The 20,262-nt window shown below is 40.9% G+C and overlaps 1 protein-coding gene across 1 annotated transcript in view; it reads right to left on the bottom strand.

The window, feature by feature from the left end:
• The window catches only part of LOC147029352 (polyunsaturated fatty acid 5-lipoxygenase-like), a 184,645-nt gene extending 164,937 nt beyond the window's left edge, over positions 1-19,708 (bottom strand). The window contains exons 1-2 of the mRNA XM_085872352.1: positions 19,443-19,708; positions 7,186-7,334 (exon numbers count right to left, since the gene is read on the bottom strand). Of these exons, the coding sequence (XP_085728478.1) occupies positions 7,186-7,329 (144 nt within the window). The 5' untranslated portion in view covers positions 7,330-7,334; positions 19,443-19,708. The remainder of the gene's footprint in view (positions 1-7,185; positions 7,335-19,442) is intronic.
• Between the last annotated feature and the right edge of the window lie 554 nt (positions 19,709-20,262).

Here is a 20,262-nt window from a genome sequence, read left to right as displayed (position 1 = left end):
CAAATCTTGAGGAGACGGTATATCATCCGTATTATCACGAAGAATACAAGTTATCGGTTTTGATTTCTTTTTACATCTCTGTGTATCACAAAATAGTTGTATTATATCTTCAATATTATAATCATTTAGGTTTTTTTGAAGTTTAAATAAACCGATTATATCTTCTTTTTGAAGACCAGCATTAAAACGTTGTGAAAGTAGTTGATACTCTGGTTAAAAACTCGACTTTGTGAAAATTATTAAATTATCATAATCTAAAAAGTTGGGAGTAAGGAGCATCTTTAAAAGTAAGCAGGTTTTTCCACATCCACTTGAACCAACTATGAGGCATCTTAATGAATTTGAGATTTTTATGGTTGTTAAATTTTATCTTATTTTCCCAAATGGGTAAAAATCATTCATTTAGATATTTGGAAAACAGGTTATTTCATTTATTATTTGCTTTTTTAGAAACTCTATATTTTATCCGAAGTTCAGGTTTAATTTCAAGATAATCCATTATTTTATTTATGCAATATCTTGTGTTGATATTTCCCTGAAAATCACATCCATGAATAATATATAACAACAATCCTTTGAACATTTCTCTAATACGTTCAGTTTCTTCCCTCGTAATGAAAGGTGTGTTATCACCCTCATACCTTACATTCATTTCTCTAATCAATCTTATAAAGTAATTCATTTTTGGTGTAAATCAAAAAAAAATATTTTCCTTTTTATATTTTTTATTATCATTAATTAGAAGATAATCACAGAATACATTGTTTATAGGCTTTTGACTCTGTGTTTAATCCCCATCTTTCACACGCAGGACAATTCTCAAATTTGTCATATGGAGAATCAGGGAATTCAAGAGGCTCAAAATCGAGTAAACTTTTCATATTTATAAAGTAAATCTTTACTTCAACTGAAATTCATCTTCGATATCATCTTCGATACTTTCAGAATCATCTATACTTTCATAACTATCGTTTGAACACAAACTCTCGGTATCATCACTATCGTTTGAATGCAAACTCTCGGTATCCTAATCACTCTCATAATCTTCAAAATCTTCAGTTGAATATAGACTCATATTTAATTAGTAGAAAAAAAACATTACCATCGATATCCATATACTTTTTTTCATTATCAGATTCAAGTGCAACATTTTTTATATTAAAGGTAATTTTAAAATGATCCTTAATGACAATTGAACGAAATGTCATTTCACCTGATTATTAACATCCTTTATTTCATCAGGATTTATATCTTTAAGGTTGTTGAAAAAAATACAAATTTCTCCTTGCATATTACAGATGGTCTTATCTTTTCTTTCTAAAGCTTCATCCATAAGGTTTTTATTTTTTGATACTTTTTCTTGTTTCATTGCTTTTTCTAGTTTTGAATATATTGCCAGAAGGAGAGGAGAAACTTTTGTTAGAGATACCTTAATTGATGTTCTTCCAGGTATACTAAAAGCCCTTCCACTGAAGGAAATTGAAGAACTCATCATATCCACCATAATTGTTTTTATCCAATAGTTGTTATATTTATCTTTGTTCAATTTTACATCCTTGACATATTTCTCAGTACCTTTAACAAATGAAGAGATTGATTGAAACTTGTCTTTTGTGTTTTGAAACATTGTATTTATTAAGTGAAAAAAGTTGGAGGATAAAATGGTTTTAAGCACAGATTCACCTATAAATTTAACAATTTTCATCAAGAAAATTTTAGTTTAAGCAAAGTTTTATTATATAAATAAGGTGAATACAACGTACTGCGATGTTTGTAATCACGAATATAAATATTATAAAAAAACACCTTCAAACCAACAAACACACATTGAATCTTTTCAAACAAATATCTCCTCTTGAGTTGGAAAGAAAACATTGTGATATCTGCTCAAAGGATGTTTTGAAGTGTAGTTATAAGAATCACCTTCAATCACAAAAACACAAGAAAAATGAGTTTTAAGTGAAGGGAGACTATTATATTGAAAACACTGATGGGGCATTTAAAGGGCATATAAAAATAAGGATTTTTCAATTTGGAGAACCCGGTCCATCATCAATAGCTGAATCAATTGAAATAGTGAAACCTGATGTTGAAAAAGTTATTAAAAAGACATTAAAAGAAATGAAAACTTTAAAGTTTTATATGGGAGTGAAAATGAATATGAAAAGACAAGATGAAGAACAAACTCCTTATATGAGAACAGATCTTCATTTTATAACATCATTTCAAGATTTTTTGAATAGTGGGGTTTATGAAGAACTATCAAGACAAGAGGAGGATGTTGATAATACAGTGGTAGGAAGTGGATTTCATATTTTTAAAAATCATCTTTTTAGATTTTGACATTCTAAAATCAAACCCTCTTAAAGCTTTTTCTTGTATTGAATTACCAAAATAAATAAAACTAAAGAAGGCAGTTGTTAATATTAAGAACAATGATAATAAATGTTTTCTCTGGTCTGTTCTTGCTCACTTACATCCACCAAAATGTAATTCAGAAAGAGTAAAACAATATATGAAATATGAGAATACCTTGGACATTAAAGATTTTAAATTCCCAATGCCAATAACAGATATTCCTAAATTTGAGAAAAAGAATAATCTTTCTATCAATGTGTATGGATTAACGGATACAAACAAAGTTCAAATATTAAAAATTTCAAACAACTATAAAAAGGAAGAAACACACATTGATCTTTTATATTTTAGTGTTGGAAAGAATTCACATAACACATACATCAATAATTTATCAAGATTAATCTCTTCACAGGTATTCAGAACAGCAAACAAAATATATCCTTGTAAGCGATGTCTTCATTCATTTCATACAAAAGAACGATGAGAACAACATTCAAAATATTGTAGTAATCATAAATCAGCTGTAATTACAATGCCTAAACCTGGTGAAAAGATTTCTTTTGAAGATTATAATAAATCTATCATGCACTCATTTGTGATATACGCTGATTTTGAGTGTATCCTTAAAAAGATAAATACTGTTTCTCCTAATCCAAAAGAATCATATACAAATAAATATCAAAAACATATTCCTTGTGGTTTCTGTTATTATATCAAATCATCTGTTGGAGAAAAGTAGAATAAACTTGAACATTATAGTGGAAAAAAAGCTTCGCAAGATTTTGTAAAACGATTAGAAAAGGTTTGTATAAGACTAACTAAATTAATGAAAGAAACAAATGAACCGATGAAATTAACCAAAGAAGAAAAATTAGAATTTAGAATGAACAATATCTGTCATATTTGTGAGGAGGAAATTGAGGAGTCTAAAGTTAGGGATCATTGTCATCTTCCTGGTAAATATAGAGGTCCCGCTCATTCCTGTTGTCATCTTCATTATAAATTACCTTCTTTTATTCCAGTCTTTCTTCACAACAGCGCCAACTATGATACACATCTATTTATAAATGAAATTTCAAAAACACCAGGGAATATTTCTGCCATAACAAACACAAGTCAAAAGTATATTTCATTTACAAAAATGATATTCACAAAACCTTTAACTCGTATTCGGTTTCTAGATTCTTACAAGTTTATGGGAACACCACTAGCCCACCTAACATCAAATCTAAGCTCCACGGGGTCATTTCCAAATCTCAATTCTTTCTTTCCAAAAGAGGAAATTCTAACTAAAGAGGAAATTCAGATTAAAGAGAGAATTCAAAGTAAAGAGGAAATTCTAATTAATGAGGAAATTAATGAAGAAATTCTTACTGAAGATGAAATTCTAATTATAAAGAAAATTTGAACAATGAATGAAATTCTAACTAAAGAGGAAATTCTGATTATAGATGAAATTCTGATTAAAGAGGGAATTCTAAATTGAGAGGAAATTCAAACAAGGAATGAAATTCAAAGTAAAGAGAAAATTCTTACAAGGAAGAGAATTTATCCTCATGATTATATGGATTCATTTATGAGATTTAAAGAAACATAAGTTCCTTCAAAAGAAAGTTCCGATAATAACCTTTATGAAGAAGAGATAAGTGATAAGGAATATAAACACGCACAAGAAATTTGGAAAATATTTAAGATAAAGAACCTTGGAGAATATCATGATTTGTATCGAAAAACAGATGTTTTATTGTTAGCTGATGTGTTTGAAGCTTTTAGATCACTCTGTCATAATAAAAATTGTTATGGATTAGATCCTGCCCACTATTCCACAGCTCCTGGTTTAGCTTGGAGTGCAATGTTGAAAATGACAAAACAAGATATAGATTTAATCAGTGATGTAGATATGCTTTTGATGATTGAGAAGTCCAAGAGAGGTGGAATATCACAAGTATGTTCAAAAAGATATGCTAAAGCAAATAATAAATATCTTCCAAATTATGAGAGTGAAAAAGATGGTAATTATTTGATGTATTTTGATGCTAATAATTTGTATGGATGGGCAATGTCTCAATCTCTGCCTTGTGGTAAATTAGAGTGGGTGGACGAAAAGGATTATGAAAAGGCTTTGATGAATATTGTTATTTCTTCTCAAGAGGAATTGAATGAGGAAGAAGAAGGTTATTATTTTGAAGTTGATTTGAGGTACCCGAGTGATCTTCATAATAAGCATAAAGACCTTCCTTTTGCATGTGAGAAAGAAACCCTAAAGAAAGAATGGTTAAGTGATTATCATAAAAGTTTTAATATTAAAGGTAAATCAACAGAAAGTTATTAACAACATTCTATGATAAAGAGGGATATGTCTTACATCAAAGGAAGTTGAGACAATATTTATCTGCTGGGTTGAGAGTCGTATAGCTAAAATTCATAGAGTTTTAAAATTTAAACAAAGTCCTTGGATGGAAAAGTATATTAAATTCAATACAGATATGAGAGCAAATACAAAAGTAAAATTTGAAGGGGACTTTTAAAAATTAATGAATAATGCTGTATTTGGAAAAACTATGGAAAATGTTAGAAACAGACAAAACATTAGATTTGCAACATCTTTGAAAGAAGCTTCTAGATTGATAAATAAACCAAGTTTTGAGAGAGAAGAGGTTTTTTCAGAGAACTTTTCTGCTATTCATATGAAAAAGGAAAGTATTGTCATGGATAAACCAATTTATATTGGAACAGCAGTTCTTGATTTATCAAAGATATTGATGTATGATTATTTGGAAAATGACTGAAAGAAAGAGTATGGTGAAAATGTTTCATTGTTGTATGTGGACACTGATAGTTTTATTCTAGATATATAAACTGATGATGTTTAAAAAGATATGAAGAATAATATTGGAGTATATGATACAAGTAATTTTAGTAAGAAGAGCGAGTTATTTTCAAAAAAGAATGAAAAGGTTATTGGAAAGTTTGAGGATGAGTTGGGTGGAAAAGTAATGAGTGAGTTTATTGGATTGAGAGCAAAGGCATATGCTTATAATTATGGTGATCAGATTGATAAAAGGTTAAAGGGAATAAAGAAATATGTAATAAAGAAATCAATAACTTTTAGAAATTATTATAATTGTTTGATGAATAAGAAAGAAGAATATAGGAAAATGAATACAATAAGAAGTTATAAACATAAGGTATATAGTGAAGAAGTAAATAAAAAGGCATTAGGAGACTTTGATGATAAGAGATTTATTTTAGATTATGGAATAGATTGTGTTCCATATGGATATTGTATGATAGAGTGAATATCTAATCATAGAGTAAATAGAATAGATTGTGTTCCATATGGATATAGTATGATAGAGTGAATAGAATAGATTGTGTTCCATATGGACACAAGTTTTAACGATGGGAAGATGGGTTAGGGTTTTTCAGGGCTACCGCCGCGTTTTTCGCAATATATAAATGATTGAACCAAGTATTAATCAAACGAAAGAGTGGAGAAAATCTCAGTCTTGGTATACAAATGGAAAACATAATGAATGTTAAAAATATCAAATAAGTCTTATTGAAAAAATAACTAAAAGAAAGGTAAACAAAACAAATAAGCGAATCAATTTAAAAACCAATAAGTTGGAGGATGTAAAGAAAATAATAAATATCCTTGAATGGACTGAAAACTTTGATGGTTATCAATTGAACAATGGAAAAATAATTTACTACAATCTTAAAATGATATGCAACTCAGGGGGTGGTCAGATGAGATCATTAAGAGAAGTATATCATTTCATAATGACACAAAAGGGGTATCTTGAAAAATATAAAGATTCAAATGTTTTATTTTTAAATATTTTAGATGGGAATTATTGTGCAAAGAAAATTAAACAATTGAAGGAATTTGAGAATGAACAAATCTTTTCGGTTCAATGAGTGAGCTAAACAATATGCATCGGTTATTTGAAAAAGAGTGTCCCGAGGCTTTCATGTTTCAGATATTTCTTCAGAATCACATTACTACTTTGCTACTTGAACAAATCTTTATCTTGTTGCATTGGTTATTTGAATAGAGTGCCCTTGGGTTAAAAGGGGTGACAAATAAATATACCTTGGGCTAAAAAGGGGGTTTATTTTTTCGGGAAAAAAATATGAATCGCTGAAAATCCCCCATTCACTTACATGGGGAAAAGTGAGCCAGAATCAGTATACTCACCCTACTCACAAGAATATGGAGAACTGCCTTGATGGGGATGATTCATTTTGTACCCATGACTTGACCCTGGATACCCCCAGCATGTGTGTAAAATTTGATGTGAATTGGCCCAGTCATACAGGTGGAAGTAACAAGTCGGCTCCCCACCCTCATGGGGGAAGATGGAGAAGGGGGCACAACTTTTGTTCTGCCCGTGACTGAAACCTGTGTACTCCCAGCCCGTATGTAACATTTGGTCGAGATTGGTCAAGGGCTGGGGAATTGCATAGAAATCAAAGAAAAGTATTCACACAGTCACACACACACCTCATCCATTTATCATAGATGTGAGTTTTCATTGGTTTGTGTAACATTTTAGGTTGATTAAACTCTCTTAGCACTGCAAAGTTGGCTGAGAATATGAAGCATACCATGTATACAATGAATTAGATTCCCTTTACCTGTGGTTGGTTTATTTTATCAACCTCAAATCACGTTTTGCATAAGGAGGGGTGTCACATGATACTGTTACCACAAGTGAAGATCTATCTTATCCAGCAAAGGGTTTTGTAAACAACTATCTTTCATTCAAGTCCAGTCATGATGGAGATAAATATAATAATGAGTAAAAGGGTGAAACTCACAGATCCTTGTTCGAAGTCTTTGCCAAAATTATCCAGCAGAGTTCGCTCGCTTTCGCCATGCTCTCCAATCAGCGTTGCATACAAGTAATCGTATGTACCTGCATCGTCATGATCACTCGTTGTGATTGTTAATGTGTAGTTCATAGTGTCTGGGGGGAGGGGGGAAGGAGACATTACCAAAATGTGTCTTATGTCGATATGTGTGGATGTACAATATGCATGCATATAATCAATGGTCAGCGGGCACTTCACATCATTTCAACATTTCAGCTTGCTTGAAATAATCTCTTGATATCCCAACAAGAAGAAGTAAAAACCAACATAAAATGGCATATCCCCAATCGTTTCAGTAATTTTGCTGTATGGAGTTAAAGGTACAACTAAAAATGGTATCTAGTCTACCAATCGGCCATCTTTTATGATATTCCAAAATAAAGTGAAGGGCACGTGTACGCCATCACGTACTGTGCTTGTGCCAAGTTTGAACAAAAATCTGGCCGTGCATGTCTGAGAAATGGTTGGGGACACATTTAAATAACAAAATGGCCATCAGTCAGCCATATTGGATCTGATTTCGGACAAAAAATATTATGTGCATATGAAAGCAATCATTCGTTTTGTGTGCCAAATTTGAACATCAGTAAATGAACGTCTGAGGAATGATTGAGGTCGTGTTCAACATCGGGTTTTTTTACAACTAAAATGGCCACCAGTTGACCATATTGTATCTGATCTCTAAAAATATGATGGGCTTATGCAAGCCTTGATTCGTTATCTGTGTGCCAAGTTTGAACAAAATAGGTGAATGCATGTCCGAGAAATGGTTGAAGACGTGTTTGACACAGGATGTTTTTTCCAAGAAAATGGCTGCCAGTCGGCCATTTTGAATCTGATGTTTGAAAAAAAAAAAAGCCGTGCATATGTATTGTTATGGATATCAGAATCGGATTTGACGAATGCATACAAACATTTAGGTCCTCAGTCAGTTATTTCCCTAAATGCATATCTTGGATAGACCCATCCCCATGTATGGTGGGATTCTAACTTTGATGCATTGAGAAGCGTAAAGAATAGATTTACTTTCTTATGGGATGGCCTTTTTCTCTTTACGACAGACATATTCATGCACGTGAGACAGCTGTTAGCCCAATGAAGGCTCGTCTGTCCTCTTTCTATCAGGACACAATGGCTTGGAGGTGTACGATATTGTGACGTCCACGGGACTTGAACAGTCCCGCCAACGTAGAATGAGCCGAAACGATGGAGGCGGTTTATTTATTTATAACCCAAACATGGCGGTTCGAATCGCTCTACCGCAAACGGGACGAGGAAGGTGGCACGAGTCACTTTTCACTGAGTTGATGATGTTTATTTGTTTTTATTATTAACCAGATATAACAAGACTCGGCAAGAAAAGGGATCTGGGGCGATTCGACGGGATGGTGTGGGATCGGGCGTGGGGAAAACACAGACAATTCCAATGAATATACAATTCTCAAACCCTCTAAGGCGCCAAGTACACACACACACACACACACACACACACACACACACACACACACACACACACACACACACACACACACACACACACACACACACACACACACACACACACACACACACACAAAACGTAGCTACTTCTGGTGGTCAGGCTGGACCGTGGTGTGGACGCAACTGTCCCTGGATCAGCGTCGGACGAGCTGGCCTTGCTCTCGTCAGGGGGGGGCAGGAGAAACCGTGGTGCTGTCGACCTCCTGGTCCTGGCCCAAGTCCGCTCACAGCCGCCAGGGAACCAGTTCTGGCGCCAAATTGCGAGCAGGAGAGGGAGGCAGGTCCGCCCGCCGTTCGACCCCGTACTCGGAGTCAGCAGAACCCCAGAGCCAACCAAGGTGAGGCACGAGGCTCAGCAAGGCTCGAAGACACGATGAAGAACACGATCGAATCAGCACAACAACAAGTATGCTTCCCGCGCAACAGCCTCCACACCAAAAAAACACGATCTTTTTGTCCCGATCTTCTTCCTCTTCCTTTTCGACCCCGAACAGAACCTTTTTATCCTCCTGTCCTCGTCACTTCCAATCGAGCTGTTTTATTGGCCCACCGCCGTCGCCTTCCGCCAATCGTGATCACGGGGCAGAGCCATCCGCAGCCCTGTCCTGTGACGTCACGGCCAGCCTCCAGGGACTACTAAAAGGGTTTTACGCAGACACATTTACCCTATCCCGTGTCCCTATCTAATTACGTGACAATTATCATTTCCCCCTTGAAGAAATGAACATTTACTAGACAACTTATCACCACTGAATTGCTACTTATTACATTGAGATCCTGGTAAACTCGAACAGCATGGCATACCTAATTAAACATCCTAATTACCCTTTGAATGCATACCCCCCCCTCAAACGTAACACTGCCCCCTCCTCTGGTACCGCAGCTCCTGCAAGGTATATCACAGGCGCTACCGTACCAGCCTTAACACTTACTGACTCACACCTAATTAACCTAACGAAATAAAGTAGGAGGGGCAATGGGCAGCGAGTCGCAGCTAACTTACCTATCCTGCTTAATGTACAACTTCCTTATGGCCTTATCCTCGCCTAAACAATCATTCGTTTTTTTTTTTTTTTTTTTTTTTTTTTTAATCACATGAGAGCACCGAGCGAAGTTGCACTCCATCTTCTGGATCATCGCTCTTGCCCAACACTCTTCTAGTGATCTGGGGAGAGGAAACAAAAGGTTCCACAAAAAAACACAACACTTATACTTTACATTCCTACTCTAAGCCTTAACGACACTATTTACAGGATATTTACACTTGACCGCCTCCCCCAGTGGATGCTAATAGACCCAGCGTTACCTGGGGAGCCAATTTTCAAATGTGCTTGCCCCAAAATTATGCGGACATCATGCCCTTGCTGCACATGTCAAGTTGTGCGGGATCGAGTGGGACTCATACATCTTCATAACACTCACACCATGGTCATCATCACATTTCTAGGTCATGGTCCTCATTTTAATCATGCAGGCTGAATCCCGTCGTGGCCGTGGGGTGGGTTATCACAAGATGATGGGGGCATCTCAGGTGCAACCATGCCCACAGGTAAGCTTTAGTCCAACCCAGACGTTTCTCCGCCCCGCTCCCTTTGATTCCCACCCCCCTGGTTGCCATCAGCTCTCATCCCATACAACACACTGGAAGGGGTCTCACTGGCTCCTCTGGCCTTCCTGGGTCGCCAAGGTCCTACCCGCCTTGGTCACCCAACCAGACCCTCTCCCAGTTGCCTCCAGACACTGTCACCGTTAGCCACCAGGGGTGAATATCCTTGAAGGGGGTCACAATTCCCGCTCACCGTGAGCCTCAGCAATCCCTGTAGACAAGCACATCATCCCCACCCACAAAACCCACATGACTCCCCCACCCCATCGGCCTTACATGTGACACCTGCATTTCTAACACTTCGCCGACCATGACCTTCCCTGTTACCACACCATGTCCAATAAAAAAATCAATGTGTGCACCATACATTTCACTTCTTAACTTAAAACAACTCACACAGCACTTCTCACCCGATCCACGCACCAGCCATTGGACAGCCACTTGTGCCCGCTTTGTTACCAATTACCCAGTGTCCCGATTGTCACTCTAAAACCCAGCTGAACTTATATTACAAATCCATGCCAATTTTTCCACAATTCACTTTTTTTCACCAAAGGAGGGCACTTCGCCACAATCTCAGCAGCCGAGCATGGCCGTATATGCTCAGCCCAATCTAGTCTCCCCGACCCCCGACAGTGATCTCCGGACCTGACCTATGAAAGGGCATCTCGGATAGACCTGGCGGTTCAGCAGGAGGATTCACCCTCTCCGAGTCTAAAAGTCTATTGGAGGGTCCCTCTATCGCCGGGTACCGGCAATATCATTGCATGTGTCCTCTTCGCCCGCACCGGAAACAACTCCCCATAAAAGGCCCCCGTGAGTATCGGTGAAATGTCTCTTGCGGTTCCGGACCCCCTCGGCCATAATCAAATTGCTCTTTTGGCTGGGCTGGACCCCGCCGCTTTGGCGCATCAACTACCGAATTACCCCTTATCAAACTTGACAGTTTCTGGCAAATTTCCTGAAACATTTGGGTAATGCCAATTTCTCCCAGCCCCCCTCCCTGATCCTGAATCTCCGCCTGTCGGATCGTCACCGATGGCCTCTCGGGCACCCGACCCGGCCGACTCCACGAGGCCAGCCTGGCCGCGCACTCGGCCGCTCGGTGCACGGTGGGTGGATCCTGTAGCTCCACTAGCGCTCGGACCTCAGGGTCAGGAAGAGCAGCTAAAAATTTCTCGAGTGCTCGTCTGTCCCATGCCTCCACTGTAAGGTCCCGATACGCGACCCTGACTGATTGGTAAATGTCCTGTGCCAGCTCCTGCACTGTCTCACCCGGCTTTAATCTGCGGTGCTGGAGCTGGGCCCGCACCAGATCACAGTTCGCTGCAAACCCAAACCGACGGCTCAACGCCTCGCAAATGTGGGAGCTGGTCAACATCCCCTCCGCGATCACGTTTAACACATCTGCGGCTGGTCCCCGCAACGTTGCCACCAAATTCCCTGTACGTTCCTGCTCATTCCACCCGTTTAGTCGGGAAATACACTCAAATTGCGTCAGAAAAGCTTCAAGGCTCCCTGACCCATCAAAGTTTACCAGGGGGATCACTTTTACGGTGGCCCGCTTATCAGTCTCTCCCTTGTCCGAATCCAGCCCAGGGATCAAACACCCTTGTGACTGCGTATCCAATTTCGGAGCCCACTGTGGCCAAAGATGTTTTGTGGTGAGGGTCTCATGGGTCAATTTTGCCTCCTGTTCCAAACGTTGAATGGACCGATTCACCTCTTCCCGCAGGATCTTCTGGGCCCGCACAACCTCCTCCAAGGCTCCGTCGCGAGTTTGTAGCTGCTCCTCAACCAACCCGGACACTCTACTTACAAAAGACGGCTCTACCAGGCCTTTATCCAAGACTTCATCTTGGCTCATAATTTTATCTTGTTCGTCCAAACGAGCCTCCAATCCTTTTACCTCCTCCGCCAAATTCATCCCTTGCTTCCTCAGCTCTCCCCACTCTTCAACTTGCAGCTGCATACGAGCATCCACACAGGCACGATGACGTTCCAGGCTTTCATCCACTTTATCAACCCGAATGTTCGTTGCATCAATTTTATCTACCAATTTTTTTCGTATATTTTCCCCCTCCAATGTAATTTCTACCTTTGTTTCCTCCAATCTATCTTCGAATTTATTTTGTATTTCTCCCAATTTAACATCCACACACTCCTGCATCTCAGTTTTCATTTTCTCCATCTTTTCCCCCAATTCATCCCTCATTAAATCAATCCGTGCACCCAACTGTTCCCCCATTACCCCCAATTGATGTCATTTCTGCCCCCTGTGCCGTCATTTTTGCCATTTGTGCCGTCATTTCTGCCCTCTGTGTCACGAATTGATTTGCCATTTGTACCGTCATGTCCGCTATTAAACGTTCCAACAGTGTCTGGATCGTCATCGCACCGGTTTCCGGCGCTGCCGGCCCCGTTACGGGCGATGAAGCACGGTCCACGCTTGGAATGGGGGAGGTTCCAACCCTACCCCCGTCTCTCCCTTCTTCCCCCGACTCGCTGCCAGAGACGTGGCCTTCCTCCTCAAACATCTGCACATCCGCCATGGTGCAGAAGTCCCGTTTGCCGCCAATTAATTTTAATTTGAAAAATCCCGCCAAAATTTTCCCGCATTCGCGCGCTTTTCTGCAGTAATTTTATATTCCAATTCGTGGCGAGATTTTAATCCTGGTATATTCTCCCGATACCGAATATAATTTAGAGGGGTTCGAACATCCCACTCCTGACACCAATGTGACGTCCACGGGACTTGAACAGTCCCGCCAACGTAGAATGAGCCGAAACGATGGAGGCGGTTTATTTATTTATAACCCAAACATGGCGGTTCTAATCGCTCTACCGCAAACGGGACGACGAAGGTGGCACGAGTCACTTTTCACTGAGTTGATGATGTTTATTTGTTTTTATTATTAACCAGAAATAACAAGACTCGGCAAGAAAAGGGATCCGGGGCGATTCGACGGGATGGTGTGGGATCGGGCGTGGGGAAAACACAGACAATTCCAATGAATATACAATTCTCAAACCCTCTAAGGCGCCAAGTACACACACACACACACACACACACACACACACACACACACACACACACACACACACACACACACACACACACACACACACACACACACACACACACACACACACACACACACACACACACAAAACATAGCTATTTCTGGTGGTCAGGCTGGACCATGGTGTGGACGCAACTGTCCCTGGATCAGCGTCAGACGAGCTGGCCTTGCTCTCGTCAGGGGGGGGGGGCAGGAGAAACCGTGGTGCTGTCGACCTCCTGGTCCTGGCCCAAGTCCGCTCACAGCCGCCAGGGAACCAGTTCTGGCACCAAATTGCGAGCAGGAGAGGGAGGCAGGTCCGCCCGCCGTTCGACCCCGTACTCCGAGTCAGCAGAACCCCAGAGCCAAGCAAGGTGAGGCACGAGGCTCAGCAAGGCTCCAAGACACGATGAAGAAAACGATCGAATCAGCACAACAACAAGTATGCTTCCCGCGCAACAGCCTCCACACCAAAAAACACGATCTTTTTGTCCCGATCTTCTTCCTCTTCCTTTTCGACCCCGAACAGAACCTTTTTATCCTCCTGTCCTCGTCACTTCCAATCGAGCCGTTTTATTGGCCCACCGCCGTCGCCTTCCGCCAATCGTGATCACGGGGCGGAGCCATCCGCAGCCCTGTCCTGTGACGTCACGGCCAGCCTCCAGGGACTACTAAAAGGGGTTTACACAGACACACTTACCCTATCCCGTGTCCCTATCTAATTACGTGACAATTATCATTTCCCCCTTGAAGAAATGAACATTTACTAGACAACTTATCACCACTGAATTGCTACTTATTACATCGAGATCCTGGTAAACTCGAACAGCATGGCATACCTAATTAAACATCCTAATTACCCTTTGAATGCATACCCCCCCCCTCAAACGTAACAATATATTTACACCTTGGACATTTGATTAAGCACAGCACGGGCTTTTCCTGAGCAGTTATTCTGACGGTCAAATACGGCTGTGGATCATTTACCTCACCCAACTATTTCCCATTGATGTTCGACACCCACCTCTTTCCATCGACATTGACACCCACCTCTTTCCATCGACATTGACACCCACCTCTTTCACTGAGGTTGGCATCCACCAATTTTCATCGACGTTGACACCTGCCTCTTTCCATCGACGTTGACACCCACCTCTCTCCATCGACGTTCGACACCCACCTCTTTCACCGAGGTTAGCGTCCACCTATTTCTATTGACGTTTGATGCCCGCTTGGCAGCTCTGTGGATGGTTGTTGTTGTTGACGTTTTATGAGCGCTTCATGGTTTCGCTCAGTAATTCTGTCAAATGGCTGCTTTCTGCCATTCGTCAAGTCGCCGTGACAGTGTCATTGTAATGATTGTGGATTGGCAGTTGGTGACGTGCAACGATGCGCCAATAGGCAAGGTGGATTCCTTGGTTCCTGGGGGTGACGACATGACGCCGACTTGTGTTCAAGCCCGTTTCGCGAGTGGGAGCACGGCAAGGCAGGGCGCTGGCAATGGACCAATGCACGCTCACACATTTCGGCACATTTTATTTGACGCATGATGACTTCTACTTGGAAAGCGAGACCGGATTTCTCTTCCCCCCTGAATGATCGCTTGGTTCCCTTGTCTCATGTTTAATTGTTAAGTAAGGCATAGTGATAAGCATCTGCTCTTTGTCTGCTTTTCTATCAATGCCTGATTAATTCTATATTTGCTTGAGATTATTTTGAATTTACTTATTTTTCACTGTAAGGAAATAAAAAGTTCTTCTGTTTATTTATTTTTCCTTGTGAATAAATTTCTTCTTGACGTTTCAACCTGTGCGTGCTTGTCCTTTCCTTCCATTGATCCAGCATTGTCCAAACCTCGATAGACTGGGAGGTAATTACCAAACTAATTTACCTGTCATAGTCGGCATGCACCAGCAGAAAATGCCCGGCTGCACGAATTAAGATCTAATTAAGATAAGATTGGTGCTTTGTCGAGGGCACTCTCCCCGTTCAGGAAGCCACATGACTTCTAGTTAAATGGTAAAATTAGACGGGGGACACTGGAACTCGTGGTTAACTGATTGGTGTTTGTTGTTTTTAAGAAAACCACCGTACCACGAAGTTAATTGTGAGCGGTGGCCCCAGGTCCGGCTCTTCCGAGGAGAAACGGGCATTAATCCCCTCAAAATACACTCGGTACCCATGGCCGTAACAATATGTATACCATCATGTGTTGTCTTTGTGCCAAATACAAATAAAACCGGTCCATACATGTCCGAGTTTTGATTGCGGATGCGTGCATGCACACACAAACGCACGCACGGAAATCGAGACCAAATTCATACGCCCCCGTTTCAGACGAAGTCCACTGGGTGCTAATAATGCAACTTCGATTCAATGTCAGTTAGATGATGTTGGTAATATGTACACATCATCATAATATACAGTGCCGACAGAAAGTCTACACCCCCTTTCAAAATGTTCACTTTTTGTTGCCTTATAGCCTGGAAGTAAATTGCATTAAATCAGACTTTTTTCACCTTCATTTACACATTGTACACCACAAATTCAAGTGAAAAACAAATCATACAAATTTCAGAAAATTATTTAAAAATACAAAACAAGAATATTGTTTTGGTAGAAGGGGTAGATGGAGGAATTTAAAAAGGAAAGTTAGGATTTAATTGAGTTTTTTGGTCCATGGACATGCAGAAGACATCTTGATGTAATTAACTAGGGAGACTTTGAGCTTAAGTGTTATGTGCCACCACACGGGGGGTGGTGCAGTGTAAATTAGACAGGGATTAAGAATAAGTTCCCCTAGTATGTGATTGCCCCCTGTAACCTATTCTGACGTTTTTGCAATTACAAGTGGCCAGAACTGCCAAGCAGGCAAAAGGCCCGCCTCCAAGGGTGAGAGTGCGCGAAGTCACGCCCCCGAGGCTGATGATTGATGGGTGTGACGTCAGAAGTGAGGCAGGCATGCCGAGCAGACAGAGAGGCCCCGCCTTTCCGGGTTTCGTGCGAGCAAGTCATGCCCTGGAGGTGGAATGGTTGTTCGGGGTGACATCAGACAGAGTAAAGAGGGAAGGAACGGATGAGTGAGGAGTGAGGGATGCACGCGGTGGAGAAAGAATGTCGCTATGAGATGGCCTGCAAGAGCAGGACTTCACGGCTGGCTTTCCTTCGACGCATGAAGACGACGGCACGATTCTCATATTTGTGCTGAGGCAATTTGGCTCGCGTACTGAGCAATACGCTGGCCATCGACTCTTGGCTAGTCATGAGATCATGACTCATGAGATGGACCTCGGAACGCCGTGTATGTCACCGAAGGTGACGGCGCCATTTCTGCAAAGAGTGTATCAGCAGGCGCGATAGATGAAGAATCGGTCGGTGCACGATGCTCGGTGAGCCTTTGTGTTGAATACTGCCCACAAATTGTCTAACGGACGTTCCCACTGCGGGAGAGCAGCTCGGCACCATTTTTGCACGCGTCTACACATGCAGGATGAAGCGCCTCAATTCCACGTTCCATAAAGACAATCTCTGGATCAATCCAAGTGCAAGAATAAAGGAGGGGTTTCCTTTGATTTTGTTTCCCCTTGTCTGTATTTAAGTCTGTGTCGAGGAGCCTCGACTTTCGAATTTAGTTTACCTCACATATTATAACATTCCGATTTTTGTCCTTTATAAATATTTGTCTATTTTCATGAAATCTGTTTATTTTAATTTGCTGTGTCCGTGTATTTGTTGAGGGGTTCAAGTATAAATCCCCCTGTGCTTCTGTTGCTCCTCCGAGGATCAATGTGTCCACCTCCTAAGAAGGAAAAACCACTCGACCATCTGGGCTGACAGTGTTAACCACCCGTCACCAAAAAATTGGGTCGGGGGATTAACCGAGACCAGCAGCTCTGCGACATTTGTTGATCAGGAGTGGGATATAGACCCCTGCCCCCCCCCCACCCAACAGACTCCGTCAAGAGTGCAGGATCCGAACTCTGAAAAACATTTCACAGGGGACATGAAATTGTAGATCATGATCATTGGTGTCGGGAGAAAAGAACGCATGGAAATTTAATGGCAAGACTTTTTTTTTTCTGAGGATGAAATGCGTCTCAAATGGCGGACGAGCTCAAAATGGCGGCTCGGAGGGAAGGAAGTATGTATGAAGGAAGTGAGTCGAGTGTAGAGCTGCTTGATAAGCATAGGGTGAAATTTTCCCCCGTCCCGAGCAGGAGCCCCCACCACCAAATTATCTTCCTGGAGGACATAGCGATTCCCCTGGGATCAACACCCAACAGTAGCAGATCGGCCTCACCAAAAGAATTTGAGAGGAATCAGATGTGAGAAATGATGGAACAAATGGATGGGAATACGCAAACACAGAGAGATGAAATAAATGGGAATATACAAATGGGACAAAACAAACAGAGGAGTAATATGCAAAAAATGGAAAGGAATATACAAGGAAAATGGATGGGAATATGCAAAAACTGGCTGAAGTTAGACAAACATTGAGGAGTGATATGTGGGTGATGAGCAATGAAATCAGGGAGGAAATGAAGGTGGGTCAATGGGAGCTGCAGGCGGAGCTGGAAAAGGTGAAGACGGGGCAGAAAATGCCAAACTAATACGCTTCCCTTCAGACATGGGTGCGATATTTTTTTTTTAATTGAATTTTTTTTACTCTGTGCCTGTGTGTCAATCATAACTGAAGATCATTCCAAACACCGAAACTTACTCTTTTTAATGACATCATAAAGGACATGAACAACAGGTACGAATAACCAATGTAACGTGTTAAATAAGGTGGTGTGAAGATGCCACATCAATGGTGGTGAGCTTCCAAAAAATGTTTTTCACAACCTGTAAAATCTTTATGTTATTTCAATTGAGTTATATACGGTACTTGAAAACTACAGACCACAAATCACCTGATTGGCAGTTTCACAAATCTTACGTTTAACAGTACGAAGTTTGACAAAATATTGCAGCATTTTACATCATCAAGAACAATCAAATTTTCCGCTCTCAGACCCCACTCATGTCCTTTTTTCTCAAGAATGCATGGGGTAAAGTATTCGATGTATTCTCCAGTTTATTTAGCTCTCAGTTTTGATGTTATTTTCTGTGATTTCTGAGTTAACATGTTTGTTGTATCTTTGTATTGAACCTGTTTGTTGAAAGATTCATGATTGACATCTCCAATCAGTTCTGTTCCTTTTCGTTCTTCCAACAATCCAAATTGCTTGACGGCATGTTTGCGGACACTGGAGGAGGAGGAGGAGGAGGAGGAGGAGGAGGAGGAAGAAGAGGAGGAAGAAGAGGAGGAAGAAGAGGAGGAAGAAGAGGAGGAAGAAGAGGAGGAAGAAGAGGAGGAAGAAGAGGAAGAGGAAGAGGAAGAGGAAGAGGAAGAGGAAGAGGAAGAGGAAGAGGAAGAGGAAGAGGAAGAGGAAGAGGAGGAGGAGGAGGAGATGGGGACCATATGCTGTGCAGAGCATTGGTGCTGCCTAAGCAGTCTCCTTGGCTTTTGGGCACAATCCTCGAGGGTCGCCACTCCGGCACAGTATACCAGCATGCTGGCACTCATTTTGCCGTCCTCAGAAGGATGACATGTCAAGTTAACCCCACCTGGTATTAATTCAGCAGCTGAGCGGGATTTGAACTCAGGACCCTAGGATCCAAAGCTTGCCACCCAAACCATGAAGCCAACACCAGGTATAGACACGAGAACATGAATGAATATGAAAAAAATACTTCCCTTGTAATATTCCTTCTGAAATGCCATTAGGTTACTCACGAGGTTCCTCTTTAAAGCTCTTGTCCCCTGTTCTGGAATTTATTGAATTGCAACCGTTTCATCCAATGTTACCATTTCACAGTGTAGCATACATACTGTTCATACAAACAATGCCATTGTCTTACTACTTGCATGCTTATGTCCACATATTACACCTGTCCCATTCCCATTTATCGCACAAATACACTTTCCTTTGTTCCGGGCTCTTTTACTTTTGGTAACAAAGGATTGATAAATCACGAAGAATAGTCACCTGTTTCCTTTGAGCTGTTTGATGGCCTCCTCTTCTGTTGTGTCTCCAAGTACAGGTCCTTGAATGGCAGTGACAGGTGTATTTATACACAGGTAATGTTGGGATTTGCATAATGTCGCTTCAGTGTCGTCAGCATTTCCTGATTCAACGGATTTGAAAATGTTAATCTGTCATGCCAAACTGCTCCAGGTTGAGTAGAATATATGGTTACCCTGCAGAGAGAACAATTAAAACTTAACAACAAACGGGTTCGGTGTGGAATGTTCTTGAGCCAACTATGCAGGTAACCTTGTTGGTATCTTTGGTTTCTTTTGTGCAAATGTCTTCAGACTAAATGCCGATCCCCAATAAGAATAATCAATTAAGAATGCAATGGTTTTGAACACCTTTCTCAAAATATGATATGCATGTATGATGTAATGGTTGAAAAAAACTAAAAACGATTCACTATGTTGATGCACACCTGTGCTGTCAGCATCCATCTTAGTATTCATAAAGGTTAGCTCGAGTTTGGCTTTTCTTGTCCCTATTCCCATATTCACCCCCAGCTCATGATGCAGGAAACCTACGTTCAAATTCCACGTACTATAAGGTGGATGCCAGTTGGCAGCTTAACGGTGGAGGTGGTTGGCTTCAGATCTTAGGATCCTAAGCTGCTGAGTTCAAACCCTAACCAAGACAAAATAACACCAAAATTGGTCAACTCAGCCTGTCATCCTTTTGAGGTCAACAAAATGAGTACCAGATTGTTGGGGTTAAGAAATCACCAACAGTTGATCTGGGAATAGCAGTAGCCTCCGACTTCAGTCGACATCATATC

The sequence above is a fragment of the Eptatretus burgeri genome, chromosome 3, assembly GCF_056783735.1.
Source record: "Eptatretus burgeri isolate ZD-2024b chromosome 3, Ebu_testis_v1, whole genome shotgun sequence".
In the NCBI taxonomy this organism is placed as follows: Eukaryota; Metazoa; Chordata; class Myxini; order Myxiniformes; family Myxinidae; genus Eptatretus; species Eptatretus burgeri.
Note: the sequence above shows the minus strand (reverse complement) of the source record. Positions and strands in the feature narration are given on the sequence as shown.